Below are 19,940 nucleotides of genomic sequence, written 5' to 3' on the forward strand. Positions count from 1 at the left end.
TATATATATATATATATATATATATATATACCTATATATAATATTATTTTCCACTAAATTTTTGTTTCGTCAAAAATAAAATGTATTATTTGAATACTATTTATTATCTTTAATATATTGTCTTTAATATATTGTCTTTAATATATAATTTGCATTATTTTAAGATTATTATACCAAAAAATGTACGCACAAGAAAAATTTACATTATAAGAAATTTATAAAATCAATAAAAAATTTATTTAAAATCTCTCTAATGATATAATTGCAATAATAAACTGCAATTATACGAGTGAAAAACAAAAGCCAAAGATGAAAAAGTCATAGTAATATTCTCGCAGAGAATTTTTTAGTTATAAACGAACAGTTGTGCGTTTTTACGACAATATCCAATCACACATTCTTCGGGATCATCGCAATCGTATGCAAATTTCGTATGCAGTTGGTCATAGAAGATAGATTGTGTTGAACACGTTGTCTTGGTAAATGTGGAAAAAGGCCACAACGACGGTTTCTTAAAGTCGGTAGGTAGTAGTGGTGCTTTCTCAGAGTAGGGGAATCCCCACGCATATAAGACAGGATATGAAGGGGTCCCGTCCTTAGTTTATCACAAAGTATAGTCGTTCAGTCATCGGCGGAACCCTTTTTCTCGCATTCTTTATCTCGCACCGATCTTCTTTTTTCTAGCCTATCAATATCGCGATATATATATATATATATATATATCGCGATTATGTTTTCTCTGCGATCTTTGTGCCAAAAAAGTTACCGGTCTTTGAGCTAAAAGAGTACGATACACGCTCATAAATACGAGTGTCTTGTCGTAAGTGTCCCTTGTAAGGGGTAATTAATCACACGGCATGATTGCTAAAGATGTGTTCGCATTTTTGCAGACGTAATCAGAACGAGAAAGTGAAGAGTGTCGTGTCTCTTGAGAAGAATACAATCAGAATGACCTTCACGAGGGTAGCTTCCATCCTGTTTCTGGGACTCTATTCGAACATCTTACTAGTGTCCTGCAACGATCAGAACGTTACGGAAGCCAACGTTACAGAAACCAACGTTACAGAAACCAACATTACGGTGCTCAATGAGCCGGATTTCGCCACTCGTAAGATCTGTGTCAAAATGATTTTTCCATCTCTAAACTCCACCTTGTCCTTCACGCAGTTGTTAGAAACTGAGACGTTGAAATAACATTAATTGCTATGCGCCGTGCGAGTTTGTTAGTCATAGGTATTGCGATGATAATATTCATTAGTTACCCGATCGCAATCATAGCGCGTATTTATTTCTCATTGAACTAAGACTAAACACTGCAATAATTTTAAAAGATACTAACATCTTCATTAAAGCATTTCGAATATTCCTCAATTATTTAAGGCCTATTTTGTTCTCTTAACTAATAGAGGGGAAAAAAATATAATTTCAATATTTGCACTTTTACTGTTATTCACACACATAATTATATTAATGATTTAATTTATAATTTAAATTTTTGCATTTTTAAATAGTTTTATTTTTTTTAATATTATGTAATTATGTAATAAATGTTATTAGATGCTAACGATGCTAAAGAATCACGAGAAAGCTAACATTCTTTCATGCTTCCGGAAAAAGTTTGTGTTTTTATTCTATTTAATAATCTTTGCTAATAATAGTTTGATGACACATATTTATTTTCAAATTAAACTACTGTATTTAGATTATTAGTTTGAAAAAAATTTTTTTCTTTCTTCTATTGTTATTATCTTTCTTTCTTATATTTATTTCATTTGGAGGAGTGCATAAACGCATTGATTACGTACACAAAAGATAATAGGAAATGATTATATGTGAGTGTAATCTCGCGTTTTCATTCGCATTTTTTTTTTTTGTCGAACATCTCGAGCGTATCTGCCTTTCTCTTTCGTTACAGTCCAAAGAAATACAAACAATAGATGCAGCGTATAGTTACGTGACGGAAACTTGTCTTGATTGCACCTACACTTTCCGCGATCGCGATTGCTAATTATTGAAACTCTTTCGCGACATTTTGACAGTTTTCGATTAGAGACGTATAGTCAAATTTATATTTGATTTTTCCAAACTATTTTTAATCATTCTCATTGTTATTCGCGTGCTAGAATGTGTTATTGTTCTGTAATGATATATTATTTTATATCATATAATGAGAATAATCTTTAATCTTTTTGTAAATTATATAAATTTAATTAAAAAAATTTATTATACATATCTATGAGATCAATCATTAGAATTACTTTTAAAAATATAAATCGTTAAATAAATATTTCAACTTTATTTTGTATAAAATCTTGCACGCAATAAATTATTATTCAAATAACAACTTTCATAACAAATATTTACTATGCAAATTAGTTAGTTTTATGCAAGCGAGTTATATAAATTCTTGTAATTTTTTACACATATAATGTGCTATCATTGTTTATATTGTCATATTTCTGTAATTATGAATTAACAATTGCATATATGCAATTTAAAAAGATGCATATAGCAATATTGTAAATATTTAGTTCTAAATTATTCTATTTAAATATTTTATTTAATTATTAGCTCTTATTTATCTAATGAGATTATTTATATTATAGTAACAAAATTTCTCATTTACTTATAATTATCATTAGTGGAACATTTAGATGAAATGAAAAATTTGTTTGTTAATTAAAAATATCAATACATTAAAAAATTAAAAATACAAAATTACTAATACAACTATATACTTGCAAACAAAAGTCGATACTAAAAGCTAATTTTCATTACAAATCGATAACTTTAAAGGTGTTACACACTGAGTGATATCATTTACAAAATTATGTGTCATTAATAAAATTAATAACATCGTATCATAATATTTCCTCTGTTAATGTGATCATTCCGTTTTGCATGAAGAAATTTGCACTTGCCACATCACGCCATACACTTTTTATCCAACATTCCTGAAAATAATAGTAGCTCAGACTAGCAAAATAATTCGCATGTATGAACATGACGCAAAGCGACGTGCACATTGGTCCTCACCGATATAATGTCACGGAATATGGCGTAACGTTTCTCAACGGCGTGGCGAAGGTTATGTCAGAGATTGCATAATTCTTGGTGTCGAGAATCGGCGGCAATCGTCCGGAGAAAGTACCGGGTTAAAGCCAGTATTACAACGACATACGCAAAGCACCGCCGATTCTCTACTCCGTATACTTTACGTATTACCTAAGCGACAACATTTTTTCGGAAGATAAATGCTGGTCTGCGAATCAGGCTCTAAGCATGAAAATTAAATCACATTTCTTTTTTTTTTATTTCCTGGATATAAATCCTTATGTTAAAAACTCGGTCTACATTTAAAAAATTATACCTAATATTTCTATATTATTCTAATATAGAAATTTCTATAATATTCTATATTATTCTAATTACGAAATATTTTTTATTAGATAAATCATCAGTAGAATAATTTGTAAGCTAACAAAAACTAATTAAAATATGCGTTTATACGTTTACAAATAAAAACAAACAAACAATTTTAATAATATTCTATCATTAAAATATATAATTTAAATCAAGAGTATGTGTGTGCGTTTAATTAAATATAAATTTAAAACTAAAAAAAAATATCATTTAGCATTTTCAAAAAATAATAATCCAAGAGATAAATAAGTGTGGTTTTTTAATTTTCGTACAGTTTATGTTTGTGAATATCAACGCTTGTAATAGCTCATAATATTCTTTCTTTGTCTTTCATTATACGTACATTCGTTCTTGTGCAGTCGATCGAGTGTCATGAGTGAAAGTGGCGACGTAATATAGGCATGTATCAGGTGGACTAGATTCCTATACAAGACATAATATCGATACGAAGATTTTCAACACGTTTCTGCTGTTTGACACAGATTTTAATTACGTCAGCAAAGGTCAAGAATCGTTATACTTAGAAACATTTTAGTCAAGCAAATTCTTTTTACTTATACCTCTCATTAAAAATGTTAATTAATAGATATCTTTAAAAATTATAGTAAAACATTATTACATTAACTATTACGTATTTGACGAGAAAAAAATCTAAATAATGATGTTAGAACATATATGGAAATTAATTCATTAGTTCGTAAATTTAAAGATGCCTACATAAATCTCAATATTATTTTGAATACTTATTATATGGAATATTTATCGATGACGATAAAAGTTAATTAATTTGTATATTGCTAAAAGTTAATTACAACATAATTTAACTTTCTTAAAACTACAACATTTTTTAATAATTATTAATTATCAAGTATCACGTTTTTTACAATAAACATTAATTTGGACTATATATGCATTCTTTAAAAAAGAGTGTAAAATACAATAATGCTCACGGTATTTATTACTAATTCATTTTATATGATAGAGCTTGCTCTAATATTTAAAAAATATATATATACTACTATGACATACATATATATATCTAATAAAATAATCAAATCACACACATGGAAAATACGACATCATCATAAGCTTTTATTTTTCGCTAAAAAGTAAAAAAATTAAGCAATTAAAATTGTTATTTAATAGAAAATTTTCTTTAAAAATAACGAATTATTCCAAGTCACTAAAAACCTCGGAAGTATACAAGTAAAATACTACTTTCTCTGATTGATGTTTCTTAAATTTGAGCCGGGTAAAGTAGCATCAATTGACTGTTAGCCTTGCGAGGTCATTGAAAGTGAGAGTGATTGCATAAAAGATATGAAAGGAAGTAGGAAGAGACATTGCAGAATAATTTGTTGAAAAATGGACGTATGCATAATTTTATGTCAAGCATAATTCTATGTTAATTATAAGTTCCATTAGATCAAATTAATCTTTAAATGATATCTCAGTAATATAAACAAAAAAGAAAAATGACATTGATTTAATTACTCGATCTGAAAGTGAATAATCTCAGATAAATTTTGATTGTAACGATTGTAGAGCATTAATAATAATCGCGAATTTTATCCATATAAAATAATTACAAAATGATAGTGTCATTTACTTAATAACAATTTTTATAATGTATTAGTTATTAGTGTATACAATTGATCACATTAAATGACAAAAGAATAACAAAATTAATATAACGGAATATTTAAATAGAAAAAGAAAATCAAACAGTATTAGATTATTCTTGAAGAGATAAAATGAATAGAAAATATACAATAAAAAAATGTTCTATTCAATTTAGCTGTTTAAGGCTTACTAACTTGATACTGATATTCTCACTCAGTTTCAAATTTATTTAATAATATTAATTTTTTATATAAATAATTAATATTTTCGTATAATGTTAGAAAAAATAATTATTATATAAATTACGCGATTTTACAAGTTTTTACCATCTTGATTCGAAAATTGTTTATTTAATGCATTTCATTTACTGTTTAGTTTTATTTATTCAACATTTTAGGCACCTCATAGCGTTTCCAAAAAATTGCGAAAGCATAAAATTGCACACTTTAAAATATCAAGTCTTGTTACCGCAGTGTGAAATATATATATACGAATTAGCAATTTCAATAAATCTTTTCACTATATACTACTCCACATACAAAAGTCTGAAAACTAGATTCACGCATTCAGTGTTTATAAAATATACTTAAGAAAAATTAATAGAGATTATTAGATACGCTCATTGCTCGTTTCAAAATTTCGCGATTAAGTCATTGTTTAAAAAATTATATTATTATTATTATTATACTGTGCCTATTATTAATTACATAATGTTCATTGCGCAATGTCTGATCGCATACAATCAAGTTTTCTTTTTTACAGCCGAGTACATATTACCGTGTAGCAGAAAAGATCCAAAGATCGACTCGTGCTTTCTTGGCACGCTCAATCATATTCAACCATACTTGGTGAAAGGTGAGTAAAATAAACGTGTACACCGCGAACACGCGGTAATTCATTAAATCAACAAAATGTTCCCCAATATACTGATAGAATAATAATAAATAATATAAATATTGTAAATGGTAATGAAAATTAAATATATATTACTTCGAGTCATTATATAATCGTGTATACGATTTATCATCTTGTAGACAAACGAGTCCGTTTTAATACGTATTATGTCATTTCTTATATATTGCAAAATATTCACATATAATTTGATATAAAAAATATAAATACATCCAGCGAGAAATTAATATTCATGATGTGGGAATTTTATTCATTCGATATATTTATTTCAGTGGATCAAACTCTTTTGATTTTTTTCTTTATCGAATTTATATAACGCGTCAGTTAATGCAGTGGGTAGATCAATTAAGCTTGTAGGCAGCAAAATGTTAGTATCAATTGTTACGTAAAATGTTTTCATGTTGTAAGAGTGTACCGTAAACTTTCATCGGGATCAATATTGCGAAATATTGCGAAAATTTGTACAACTAATTTAGATCTTTATAGCGTTTTTACATAATTAGCGGAGTCGAAAAAGTATGTCATTATATGCTTGTCGCAAAATATTTGATCCGTACGATAACAATTAATTAATTAAGAAAAAATTGAAAATAATGCAAACTGGTACATATAAAAATAAAAGTCAACTATTTATTTATGATATACCATTATAAATATAGATTCTTTGTTAAGTACTTTAAATTTTTCAATTTGACTATTTATATTTTATTACGCGTTCTCCATCTATAAGTCTGAACAAATTACTTAATTAATTTAAATCAGCAAAGACTTTTATGCGCGAAGCGAAATATATTTGACTCCAAACACGTGCACCTATTTATTAAAGAAATAATTATATATACCGTCCATAATAAAAGACATACAATTCATAATTACTGTCTGTTATTGCGCCGATTTTTACTTCAAATAATTAAAATGTCGTGCAAAATGTCTGCTTTGCAATATAAATAATTGGCGTTTTGACACGTTGACATGTTGATATCATTAATCACGGAAATCACACAATTAATCCCGCGAATTAACAATCGTTAATCGTAATAATTGTAACGAATAATCATATTTTGTACCTAGTATTTGTCGCGATCACATTTCTCGCAAGAAATAATACGACGACACACGGAGCGTCTCGTATCAGTACCTTCTCGCTCAAGCCTCGGCGCGCGAATGACAAGACGACCCTGCCGTCTTGTCAACAAAGTCACTGAACGCCGGCGCCGCGCCGCGTCAGTGTGTGTTGTTGTCACAAAATATTCAACTAATTGTAAATTCAATTAAAAGGAATATGTAAGAATATTCTATTTTCTCTCTTATATATTAAATTAATTTCAATAAATGAACTATATCGCACATCTCTTAATTCTAATGTTTATATTTTAAAAAAGAACAAAGTTTACTTTTATATCTATATTTTATTCGAAAAATATATTATTTATATTTATATTAATATTTATTCTTATTATTTATTCTCTTTTCTACATTTTTACGTCTTGTATAAAATAGAAAAATAAAATTGTATTATTTTATAAATTGATAAAATCGTGATCGATAATTAACAAAACACGAGATTTAAATTTCCGAAGAAAGTATTTACGTATTTCAACCCCAAATAATAAAAATATTAAAATATTGATATAAAGTTTTATACAAAAATGTCTAAAAAATAAAAAATAAGCTGTTATCTTTTTCATAAATCCTTGTGAGAATGTACAATGTTCACATATGTAGCGCTTGGAAAAAATCAATATCATTATTTTTATAACAAATGTCATAATAAAATGTGACAATTAGAGAATAAATTCTGACATTATTATATCTTCTCTGTATACTTTCGGGATTTTTAACAATTCTTATCTTGACTTGAAAATACTTTCTATAACATAAATTCTTTAACAGGTATTCCAGAACTAGAATTGCCTTCAATCGAACCGTTAGTGATTCCTGAATTAAAGATAGAAAATGGCCAAGGACCGGTGCGTATTAGAGCGTTGTTTACTAACATCACTGCGATAGGACCAGGAAACTATAGCATCAACAAAGTACGAGTGAATATATCATCGTATAGGATTGATCTTCATCTATCATTGCCTAAAATCGAAGTTCATGGAAATTACGATATCAATGGGAACGTACTTCTTTTTCCCATACAAAGTCATGGAAATTTTTGGGCGTTATTCGGCAAGTATACTTATGAAAAACACAATAAAAAGCACAATAATTTATCTAAAATATAATTTATCTAAAATAAAAATATTGTAGTATATCTCTCCGTTATGTTATGATAAAGTACATAAGCTTTCCTTTTCCTTGTTCTGATAATCCGGTATTTACTTTGATATTTTAGGTGACGTAGAGGCAAACTCTCGCATACAGGGTGTCGAAGAAATAAGGGATGGCATTCGTTATATGAAAATTGCCCGATTGCTGATCGACTTCAGCCTCGGTCGAGTCAGATTTCGCATAATGGATCATCTAAACGGCAACAACGTGATCGGACAGGCAATGAACCAATTTCTGAATCAGAATGCCAAAGAGATAATCGAAGAGATGAGACCGGCGGCTAGTGCTAGTATTGCCAAACATTTTAAAGACTTTTTAAACTCCGCTTTCAGCAAACTGCCCATGAAAATCTGGATGCATGATACGTAATAGTTTTTGATTTTCAATAGCATATTAAGTTCACACACATAGAAAAATACACGCAACTTTAGTCTTTTTTAGATTTACAAGATTTGAAAGTACAAACCAGATTGCCATTTTAATGTTCAGTATTAACATTTTTTTTAAATCAGCATCATCATTATTTTCATAATAGACTTCATATTTCAAATCTGCAAAATAAGTAATAATAATTAAATTTGATATATTTAAAACGGTTCAAAAAAATTTAATTTAAATTGACAGCGTAAAATCGACTTGCAAATGTTATTTTATGGCATTGAATAAATTAAGTTTGATTAGTAATTAATTGATAAAATGATATATATAATATATAATTTACGGACTTTGTTGTAGTTACGTTAAACATTTAATTTGTATGTCGTGTGTGGATTTTTTTTATAGCATTATGATTTATATTAGATATGCAAGTTCCATAAAAGTAATTATCATGTTTTAAAATTACTTTTCACAAGATAAATAAATATATCTACCTCGAAATAAAAAAATCTTAATCATACACTTACAGCGTTTTTATCCGTTAAAAAAATTTATTTCAATAAAAAAAAATTATTATTAAATTGATCAGAGGATATATCATTAAATTAACCCTTAACTAATAATGTGGAAGAAATTGACACAATTAGTCAATTAGAAATTCCTCAAAAACCTCTTACTTTTTCTTAGATCTTTTAAAGTTTTCTAGGAGGTTTTGTAATTATTTTTATACCTAAAATATCTAGAAATGCAAAAAATAGAAGAAAGTTTGTTGCATTAATTAAATTAATATATTTAATAATTTATTTTGCATACAAAGAAAATTTTTGCAAAATTTAAGCTCTTGAGGTCTAAGATATTTCATCTTATTAAAATCATAAGCAACATAGCTCAATAAATTATATATTTCTTTGATTAGAATATTTAAATTGTAGTTTGTATTTTTTTTTGTTCAAGTCATCAATTACTCGTTACATATGGTATGTCGTGTTTTGAAAACTTTTTATTTTACGAAGAGCGTTACATCTTCCAGAAATACATAGTTCTTAAGTAATATATCATTAAAGGAGGACATATGGAAGTAAAATGATGAAAAATACAGATAAACGAGGTACCGCGAACGGGGTTAAATCGGCTCCAGCTTGCCGGGCGCTCGTAAACTCTCACTCTGTAACACGCGCGAGACATGACAGCGCGTTAGCTGATAATGAATTAGAACCGTGGTAGGATCGTATCACTTCGACCTCCGACCCTCTCTCTTCTCGGTTCTTTCAAAGTGCTTAAAAGTGACCGTAGTGCGGCAACGACGCTCGGCCACGCACGCGCGCACGTCACGAACGAGACAAAACGGGCCACATTGTGTGTATATACTCGAACTAAGTGTGTATTATTCACCGTAAGCATCAAATCAGTCGATCGTTCCTGATGTCGTAAATACGCGATTCCTAAGTCGCCGATTTTCTTCGCTGAGGATTCGATTAAGTGCTGCATCTGTGGAGGATACAGGGGGTGTGCGCAATCGATAGAATGGCTCAATTCACCAAGAGGCAATGGCTCACCCTAATTGTCATCAGCATTGCTGATTTCGCAAATGCTATCTGCGTTTCACTACAAGCACCCTTCTATCCTCAAGAGGTAAGAACGATAATTGTTGTAAGGACGAGTTTTCGTACGCGACAAATTTTCCCGAATAACTACATTTGTAAATGAAAAAGACGAGAAACTGATGAATAATCTTGCTATTTAATTTTTTACATTTTTAAAAATACGGTACCAAATGAATTTTTCCTATCTTCAAGGTGACTTTGTGGAATTTTAAACGATAGTAATGTTTACGCGAGGGCTTCCCATCTCTATAGACATAACACGATAATGCTCAACTTATGGTATTATCGATATATTATATATGAATCCGGTGATAATTGAAAAAATCTATCTATTCATAATTCTATCATAAGTTATTAGAAATAAAACAGATTTTAGTAGATTTAAATTCTTATCCACTTATCCATATATAAATTTCAGACATAATATTTACAACATTATCCCATTGTTGTTTTGATGTATCGAATGAGTCACCAAGAAATAGAACATTTAAATATTTCCCTTGGAAATGAAAATAAAGGAGAATGTGCACAGATAAATACACAAATAAATTTATCAAGTTTCAGAGACAAATTTCAGAGTTAAGAACATGAATATAATAAACATAATTTTTTTTCTCTCAAAGTCATGATTTCAGTGTTACTAAAGTTACTAATATTTTTCACAATAATAAACACTATATATTTTTGTTCACATTTTGTTATTAATATCTATTTTTGTTGCATATTGAAACTGATATTAAGACAAGTTCAAACATGCATCATAATATCATCTTGAAATGACTTTAAACTCAAAAATTTGAAAAATTAAATAACAGAATATTTTTAGATACCTTTAAGGTATAATATTATTTTATTGATAATTGATCTTAAATATGTTAAAATATTACAAATGTTTAGAAATATTTAAATTGTGTTCACACATTTTTTCAAAACAAAAGACATAATCTTTTTTATTTATAAGTTTCTGATATTTTTTTTATTTTCTGTATATTATAATGTAAATTAGACAAAATTTTATTTCTGCTTATTTTTATTTTAATCTTAATATATAGTTTTTTAGACTATATTGCACTTAAATAGTACATGTTATATTAATAATTTACAAATTTCTCACAATAATATTTGATCACAAATTAAATATTTTAATACTTATTTGCTTTATGAGATTTATAATATTTAGAAAAATATTATAAATGATCAGATAAAATGTTGTTTGCGCGAAAATATTTATTATAAAATTGTAAGATTATCTTTTAACGCTCTAATGTGTTATTAGCTGTAAATCAAGTAAACATTTATAGTCTTTCTCTTTACATATATATATATATATATATATATATATATATCGCAATAAGATGGCAGTGTTTAATAAAACGATAAGGGACAGTTATCCATGCTGCTCGCTTCTTTTCGTAAACGCCATTGATGCGCTGTCTGAGATTAATCTGTCAGTCTCACAGACATTTGTCAGATTATACTGGCATTTCTCATTCAAAGCAATATATTTTGATAGGATTATTCTATCTGGCTCTTGCCAGTTTTAATGTTGTTTACTACGCAGGCGGAGCTGTTCACGCGTGCCTGTAGTTATTAATATAATTACTTCCGATAAAATCAGTTGTTCACTCTCTCTGCGTTAGTAGAACAAAATTGCGATACGTTTTATCATTTACATGAATAATAATGCTGCGGTATTTGTCTTCAATAGCACATTTAATCGCAAAAGAAATTGAAGACTTCACTTTTATATTTAGCACATTCGTTATTTTTAATTTTCAATTGCATTATTTTCATCTTTCGTCGTCATTTTCTTCGTCATTTTCAATTTATTACTATTCGTTTTCAGTTTTGTTAAATTATATTTTTTATATATTCTTATATGTGTTTAAATCACGTTACGCGCGTTAAAAGAGATATTATTGTAATATAAAATTACAAATTTATATAAAATTATATATTAATAAATAAATTTACTGAATCTCTCTTGAAAAATACTATATTTAATAAGATATACTATATATACATATATTAATAGGATATATTCTATTAAATATATTTTATTAAGATAATATATTATCCATAGTGTGAAACATTTTTGAGAGTCATCGAATTATTTGAGTTTGAATCGTTCTTTCAAGGGTGCAAAGGTTAACGTTCGTTGCAGAAATCATCTCGATAAATCGAAAAGTCCGGAATATTTTTTTTCTTTCTCTCTGCTCCGTGAAAAAGGCGTACAAAAATAGATCGAATTATTAAAGAAATATACATGTCCGCGATATTTTCTGCATAAAAAAAAACTTTTACGAGACATCTTCCTTTTACTGCGTATGCACTATATCATAATTTATTTGCTACTCTATAGTTAAAAGTGCATTTATCTTTTTATAAATTTACCAATATTTAAGCAGAGAATCAGGAATGAAACTTTTCAATAAATACAACTATTATTTGTTTTTTTATTAGAAAATAATATTATCAGGAGTTTCCGTGAATTTCTCTCACATTACAATTACATTACTTTACTTTTTCAATTCTTTGTTTTAATTATTATACTACATGTATAAACAAACAAAATTATCATAAGATCGAACAGAAAGACACTGAATATTGTATTGAAATTTGTTCGATTATATGTTACATAATAAGATAAAATAGTATATTCATAAATCGTAAATCGTACACATGTAAATGAAGATATTGATAATTTATTTTCATATAATTTTTATAACAGAATGAGCTTAAAAAAAGAAGAAATAATTAAAATAATTAATAAAATATTAACATATTAATAATAAAAGACAGAGAGAGAGAGAGAGAGAGAGAGAGAGAGAGAGAGAGAGAGAGAGAGAGAGAGAGAGAGAGAGAGAGAGAGAGAGAGAGAGAGAGAATTGTAGAATAAAACAAATGACAATAATTTTTCAACAATCGAAAAGTATAACAATGCATAGTGAGGATTTGCATCGATAATTTTTATCGTCCCCGGGCGATTAACTGACTGTAGTTTATATAAAGTACATTACAAATTTGTCTCTCTTTACATAATCAAACAATTAGAGATAGAACTTAAAATCATATTCCAAATTATATAGTAAAATTGATAATAATCTGCAGATATTAACAGTAATTATTGTAATTAAATATAAAAAAGAAATATACATATAGTTTAAATAGTTTATGATAAGATATCAGAGAATATTTCAATTAATTTAATTAAATTTCTCGTACCATGAGTACACATTCGTATTTAAAATAGATTAAACTTAAAAAATTCCTCTAAACTTTCATACATTTAACAATAAAAATTGATTCTCTTTTGTTTATTTATAAAAATAAAATTGCAATTATAAAGAATATGATAAATTATGTAACGTATTAATTTGTAATTTGTAATTTAATTTATGTTATCGCAAATTACTATATTATTATATTAATTATTATAGTACTCAAGCTACAAATTAAAAGTTTTATTTAAACTATTTTTTTATGTTGATAAATTATTTAAACTATTTTTTTATGTTGATAAATATATTTAAAAAATTGCAGAGTTTGAAATGGAATTTTTATTTAAGTCAAAAAAAATTTTTATTTAAAAAATGTATATTTTGAATAAAATAATATACGTCTACTCTTATATCACCGTAAGCATATCGCATGATAACAGTTTTTTTCTCTTGTTCTCTATGTTTCTCAGTGTTAAAATACTTCTATCTATCTAAATCAATTTCCAATTTTAACTTTAGAAATATATATCATATATGATATATCACGTAATATTTTTCTGTTACTTTACGTATATTCATGGAATACATGTCCAAGGGCATTTTTTTTATCTATTGGGAGACAAACGTACGATAATTCGGTTTGTAGTCTTGCCGGAGCAAAAGCTACAAAGTTTATCGGGATATTATCTCGACGAATATTAATTGCAATACGACAGAGATAATGAACAGAGCTACTGCGTAGCTCGATGTGTCTTCGAATTGCCAATATTTCGTCAGCAAATTAACACGTATGTACATGTATATATATATACATATGTAAATGTTCATTTTAGAGTGTGAATATTTCCTTTTCACAGGCTGAAAAGAAAGGTGCATCACCTTCCGAATATGGCTTGGTCTTCGGGATTTTCGAACTGGTAGTCTTTATTATTAGCCCATTTTACGGACAACACGTGAGTACTAACATAATCATTGTTAGTATAGTGTAATTCGACAATATAATGCAATTTCAAAATTATCTTCAAAATATCATGTTAGAAGTCGAAATAATTATCCGATAATCTTAAAAATATAATTCTCTTGTTAATATTTTCACAGTAGGTATAATCATAAATCAACTTATGTTGTCTCTTATTCAATCTGAGTGAAGATATCTATTAATTATAAAATAAACGAATATAATTAAATAATCAAAGAAATGATGAAAATATATTTTTTATCGTTTAAGAATATATTTTTCAAAATATATTTCTAGTGTTATCAAAGAGTACGCAATATTCAATATTGTAAGTACATAAAATTTAAATCTTATGATAAGCCTATATAATGATCAGGGTTCAAACGCGAAACGTTGAAAGTTGCCATTTGTCAGGCTCATAAATTACTGCATGCAAAGTTTTAAATTAGCAGTTGAGATTTTATACTTCTTCATTCATGCTTCTGCATGAATAATTTTTAATCAACGAATTAATCATATTTATTATTTTTCACAGCTTAATCGAATCGGTCCGAAGCTTTTGTTCAATGGTGGTATCTTAACTACAGGAACCTGCGCCATATTCTTTGGTTTATTGGACAAAGTCAACGGTCATTATCCTTTTATAATACTATCTTTTTTGATCAGAATTGTGGAGGCACTGGGAAATGCTGCATTTCTGACAGCTAGCTTCGCCATTATTGCCAAAGAGTTTCCCAACAATGTCGCCACGACATTCGCCAGTTTAGAAACATTTTTCGGTTTGGGCCTTATTGTTGGTCCCACCGTGGGAGGTGCACTTTACCAGGTAATGTATTCTCAGAATAATATTTTTCGCAAATTTTCAAATTTTAAATGCAAGTATCAATATTTTGCTAAATTCATAAAATAACATGTTTTAGTAACATTAATTTAGTAATATTAGATATTAATATGCGATATCTATATTTATATGTTAGGTTGGTGGATATACCACTCCATTCGCGGTCCTTGGCTCAGCATTGTTCTTGGCAGCTGTCAGCACTGCATTCATCTTACCACAACACAACGATAATGATCGAGATTCGAACAATAGCGGAGGTATTATATAAATAAATAAATATTTAAATCACTATAAATTTTAAAAATGTATCTCTCTCTCTCTCTCTCTCTCTCTCTCTCTCTTTCTCTCTACATATGTATATATATATATAACAATATATATAATCATTTGGTATGCTTCATAGGAATAACAAAGGTTTTTAAAATTCCCGGCGTGATGATTGCTTCTATGTCAATAATCGCGACAAGCATGAGCATCGGATTTTTACAAGCAACCTTGGAACCGCATCTGAGGCAATTTAACTTAAGTCCGGTTGTGTTGGGATTAATGTTTGTCATTAATGGCGGTACATATGCGATAACTGCGCCGATATGGGGTTGGCTTTGCGATAAATATTGGCACCCGAAGGTAATTTTATAAGAAATATGAAAAAGAGCTCTTATTTGTATTACGTCATTTATAGAATTTAACTTTTAATTAAATTATTTTTATAAATTACAATTTTTTTCGAATGCAAATGAACTTCCAGGCGCTTCAATGTTGTATTAAATTTATTAAATATTTAATGTAAAAAAAATATATGAATGCTTTTTAGGTGGCAACTGTTGCCGGTTGTTTTCTCGTAATGATTGGTTTCTCTTTGGTTGGTCCGGCACCGTTTATTCCGTGGCCTACAGTAATCTGGATGCCCATCAGCGGCCTCGTGATCCACGGCTTAGGCATGTCTGCTCAACTGGTTGCAAGCTTCACGGATTCCTTGCGGACATCTATGTAAGTCGCACAAGAACAGCTCTCGTATTTGATGTAGCTTGGTTCGATTATTTTCGATTATTTCAATTATTCTTTTATATTATAAAATGTGCTATCATTTGCTGTTTATACATTGTACGAATGGTCCAAGAGTTCTATATACTGTTAAATAGATAAAAATTATAATTTGTTTTAACAATATTATTTATCAATACCGCAAGATCGTACGGATTTCCAAATAGTCTTGAGACTTATGGTCTCATCAGTGGATTGTGGACAAGTACTTTCGCCCTTGGAGCTTTCATCGGCCCTAGCGTTGCTGGAATTCTGTTGGATAACATCGGTTTCAGAAACGGTTCTATGTTTATCGTCTTACTTCACATGCTAGTGGTACGTTTGATTCATTTTATATTATTCGATACACATGAGATATATTTAATTTATTTTCTATGTAACAAATAATTATTGAATAATTTTAATTTTTAATTTTTAATTTAAATCCAAGGCATCCAAAGAAAGCATCATAGTTTGACATTCATTTTTATTCATTGTTCCTAGTCCACGTTATGACATATTAACAGTAATAAAAACTGTTGTAACTGCAGAATTAACTCTTCTCGTTAAATTTTTCTTTTTAAAAATAGATGTGTAAAATTAAATTATAAAATTATATTCAAATTGATATACGGGCTTTATTCTTATTGGCATTTGAGCTGTTAAAACAGTCGAGTCTTTAGATATTACGAATAATCTGTTTCGCGTTAACTATATTCGAATTTTGCATAAACCTTGAGTTCGAAATATTTCTTTGGAATGTTTTTAATATTATGACCACGCTCTAATCGTAATCTGTGTGATTTTTTCAGGGCGTGGTAGCTGCAGTGTTTCTAAGCAGTTGCTCTCGCGCACCCAAACCGTACACCGACGTCGGTGCAGTCGAGAATCTCAGAGCACCTCTGATGGATAGCGTCCGATCGGGCAGCGTCAGTTTGCAACAGAACGGACGGGGTCAGAGTGTACCGATTGATAGGCCCAGCGGCATGAATTCACTGATCGTATGCAACAGTTATTCGAATAGAGCCGGAGCATGGTCCAGGGCGTCGTACAGCGGTCGTTATTCGCATAGCTATGGATCTATAGAGAACAAAAGATATCTGGAGCTCACTACGTGATCCTGACCTGATCATCTTCATACCAAAAAATAAGAACACAAGCAGGATTTTGTCTCGCTCGTCGTCGTTCACTCCTTGACCATCATTTAATCAGTTTTCGCGATGTACGATTGAATCGGAAACGCGAGAGACTGTTCGTTTTTCAGAAACTGAAAATCGAAAATTAATGTCTCATTATTAGTCCCTTTACTTTAATAATTAAATTTGTATTTGAAATTATATTATAGTATACCATTGTGCGGTGACACATTATATATGAGAGAGAGATATACACAAAATACTATACTATAAATAGTACTGTAAATCTTTATATATAATAGGCCTACTTTAATTTATAATAATATCGCGAGAGAATGATATAAGGAAACAATCAAAGAGATATGCTAAATTTTGATTGTTATCATTATTATTACGATCGTGAAAAGCAATCGCGGCGTTTACTTGCGAGTCGTTTTGCAATGCTTTTTAAACCGTTAACTTTTAAGTATGCAAGTTTCTTTTTATTGCTGTCTACGCGATCTTAAATTTTTAATCCTAATATAAGTTTTAAAATGCAAAAAAAATAGAAAAATATTTCCTATTAATAGCAATTAAATAAATGAATCAATTTACGTACTCTCGAGAAAGTTTTAATTGATCTAATTTTAGATTGATATACGCGAAACGCATGATTTCTCGATACACACAGTCGGTGTATTTCTATATTTAAGAATTCGAAAATTGCGATATGAAAAATTACACGTTTAAGGATTAAAAAAAATAGTCAATCTCGAAAGAAGAAGAGCGAGTGAGAAATACACTCTATTGCATAAAATGCTTCAAAGCAGTATTTATTCAGAGTGCATTATCATCTTTATCACAATTTACTTTAACGGGCTCATACTATACTGTGTTTTCTTTTTTTTTGTTCAATCCGACTTCGATCCTTTCATTACTTGGCGAGACTATATTGCGACTGCGATAATAGTGTTAAACTCTAGAGGAAGTCGACTCGTATACGAAGCTTGTAGTCAGCGGCTATAATACATCAAGTTTAGTAGCGACATACTTGTTAGACTTTGGCTTATACTTCGTTCGTCACTTATATACATCTGATAATTGTCGAATAGTTAGCTTCTTAGCGCTCGTATCGTATATAAACAATCTATATAAATTGCAATTAATAAAAACTGTTTATTAACAGTGCGGAGAGGGATTGGCGTAACTAACTTTGTTCGTAAAGTTAACCATTTTGATGAGAAATGGCATCGATATCGAATATATTGTTGTATTTTGCAGGTAGAAAGCATCGAGAAAGTCAGGAAACATGATTAGTCGATATTTAATTGACGGAACACGAATCTTAGAATTATGCGATTATACTGTTGCAAAACCTGTATTTGCAACGGCACAATCGCATAATTCTAGATTCGAGTTCCAACAGGGAAGGTAACGGACGTTGTGGGTGTTAATGATATGTCATCAAGCAATATCATAGCAATGTAAATTTGTCACAAACTTGCTAATTATTGCCAATGATTTTCGCAATTGTTTAACAGAGGAAGAAACTAAAAAAAATTGTATTGTATAAATAAATATTATCGTATAGATAAATTCAATACTAAAATTGCACATTTTTAGTTGTTAGTTTTATTTATAAGAGATAATTTTCAAAATTAACATCTCTTAAATTTTATGAATTATGTATATCACTGCTTTTTTATCGCAGCTAAAAATAATAAACTAATTTTCAGATATTTTAATGTAACAATATTATAATTGTTTAATAAAAATATTTTTTTCACGTTTCTATTTGCATTATCTGATATTATCAACTAATGCATATTCTTCTCTTTCTCCTTCTTTAGTAACATTCACTTTCATGCGACTCTCATTGCCTTTAACGACCACGTCAAGTTTCCAAACGTCGTTTCTTCTTGCGTTCGATTTGAATTCCAAGCTGTTCATGCATACATGACACGCCCACGCACGTGCACGAATTCTTTAACAATATATGTGCGACTGTCTCTTTCCTTCGCTTCTCTCTATGTATGTATAACAATGCGAAAAAGGCTCGCCTTCTGTAAACCCGGCACGTGTGAATGCGGGGTGATTCATATTTCAAATATTAAAGACAGATAATTTCACCATGAGACAGAAAAAGAACATGCTGCTGACGTATTTAATCACTATTTTAATTTTAAGATATTATCATTTAATCTCAGAGATCATAAATGATTTTATAGTCTAAGCTTTATTTATATATTCTCTTTACAGATAAAATGTGTTAAAAAATGTTTATAAAATGTTATAACATTCCTACTCATATTAAAAAAAAAATTGAATATTTCTCATCTTCGATTTTGACAAATTTTACAGATAATGTATCAATTAAAAAATATTCTTTCTTTCTCTCTTTCTCTGACGAGAAATAAATCTTATTTATAGATAAAACGCTTATTTAGAAAAATAATATAAAAATCTACTTTTATATAAAATTATAATTGTCAAGACAAAACGTATGTTTTTATTATCTATTTAATATCGATTTTAAACAAAAATATAAGCGATTATACTAATATG

General features: G+C 28.7%; 2 protein-coding genes across 2 annotated transcripts; both read left to right on the forward strand.

Annotated features, from left to right (window-relative positions):
- Positions 1-589: 589 nt before the first annotated feature.
- LOC145938351 (protein takeout) lies at positions 590-9,009 on the forward strand. Its single transcript, XM_083041872.1, has 5 exons — positions 590-820; positions 891-1,108; positions 5,809-5,901; positions 7,852-8,133; positions 8,300-9,009. The coding sequence occupies exons 2-5, from the start codon at positions 949-951 to the stop codon at positions 8,602-8,604; spliced, it is 840 nt and encodes a 279-aa protein (XP_082897998.1). The 5' UTR covers positions 590-820; positions 891-948; the 3' UTR covers positions 8,605-9,009.
- Positions 9,010-9,802: 793 nt separating this feature from the next.
- On the forward strand, positions 9,803-19,165 carry LOC145938454 (MFS-type transporter SLC18B1). The gene is made up of 8 exons (XM_083042111.1): positions 9,803-10,245; positions 14,296-14,391; positions 14,932-15,222; positions 15,374-15,494; positions 15,641-15,864; positions 16,052-16,227; positions 16,428-16,596; positions 17,073-19,165. The coding sequence occupies exons 1-8, from the start codon at positions 10,138-10,140 to the stop codon at positions 17,376-17,378; spliced, it is 1,491 nt and encodes a 496-aa protein (XP_082898237.1). The 5' UTR covers positions 9,803-10,137; the 3' UTR covers positions 17,379-19,165.
- The last annotated feature ends 775 nt before the right edge of the window (positions 19,166-19,940 follow it).

The sequence above is a fragment of the Prenolepis imparis genome, unplaced genomic scaffold (assembly GCF_030444845.1).
Source record: "Prenolepis imparis isolate NDT839.2.m4 unplaced genomic scaffold, iyPreImpa1.0 SCAF_7, whole genome shotgun sequence".
Lineage (NCBI taxonomy): Eukaryota > Metazoa > Arthropoda > Insecta > Hymenoptera > Formicidae > Prenolepis > Prenolepis imparis.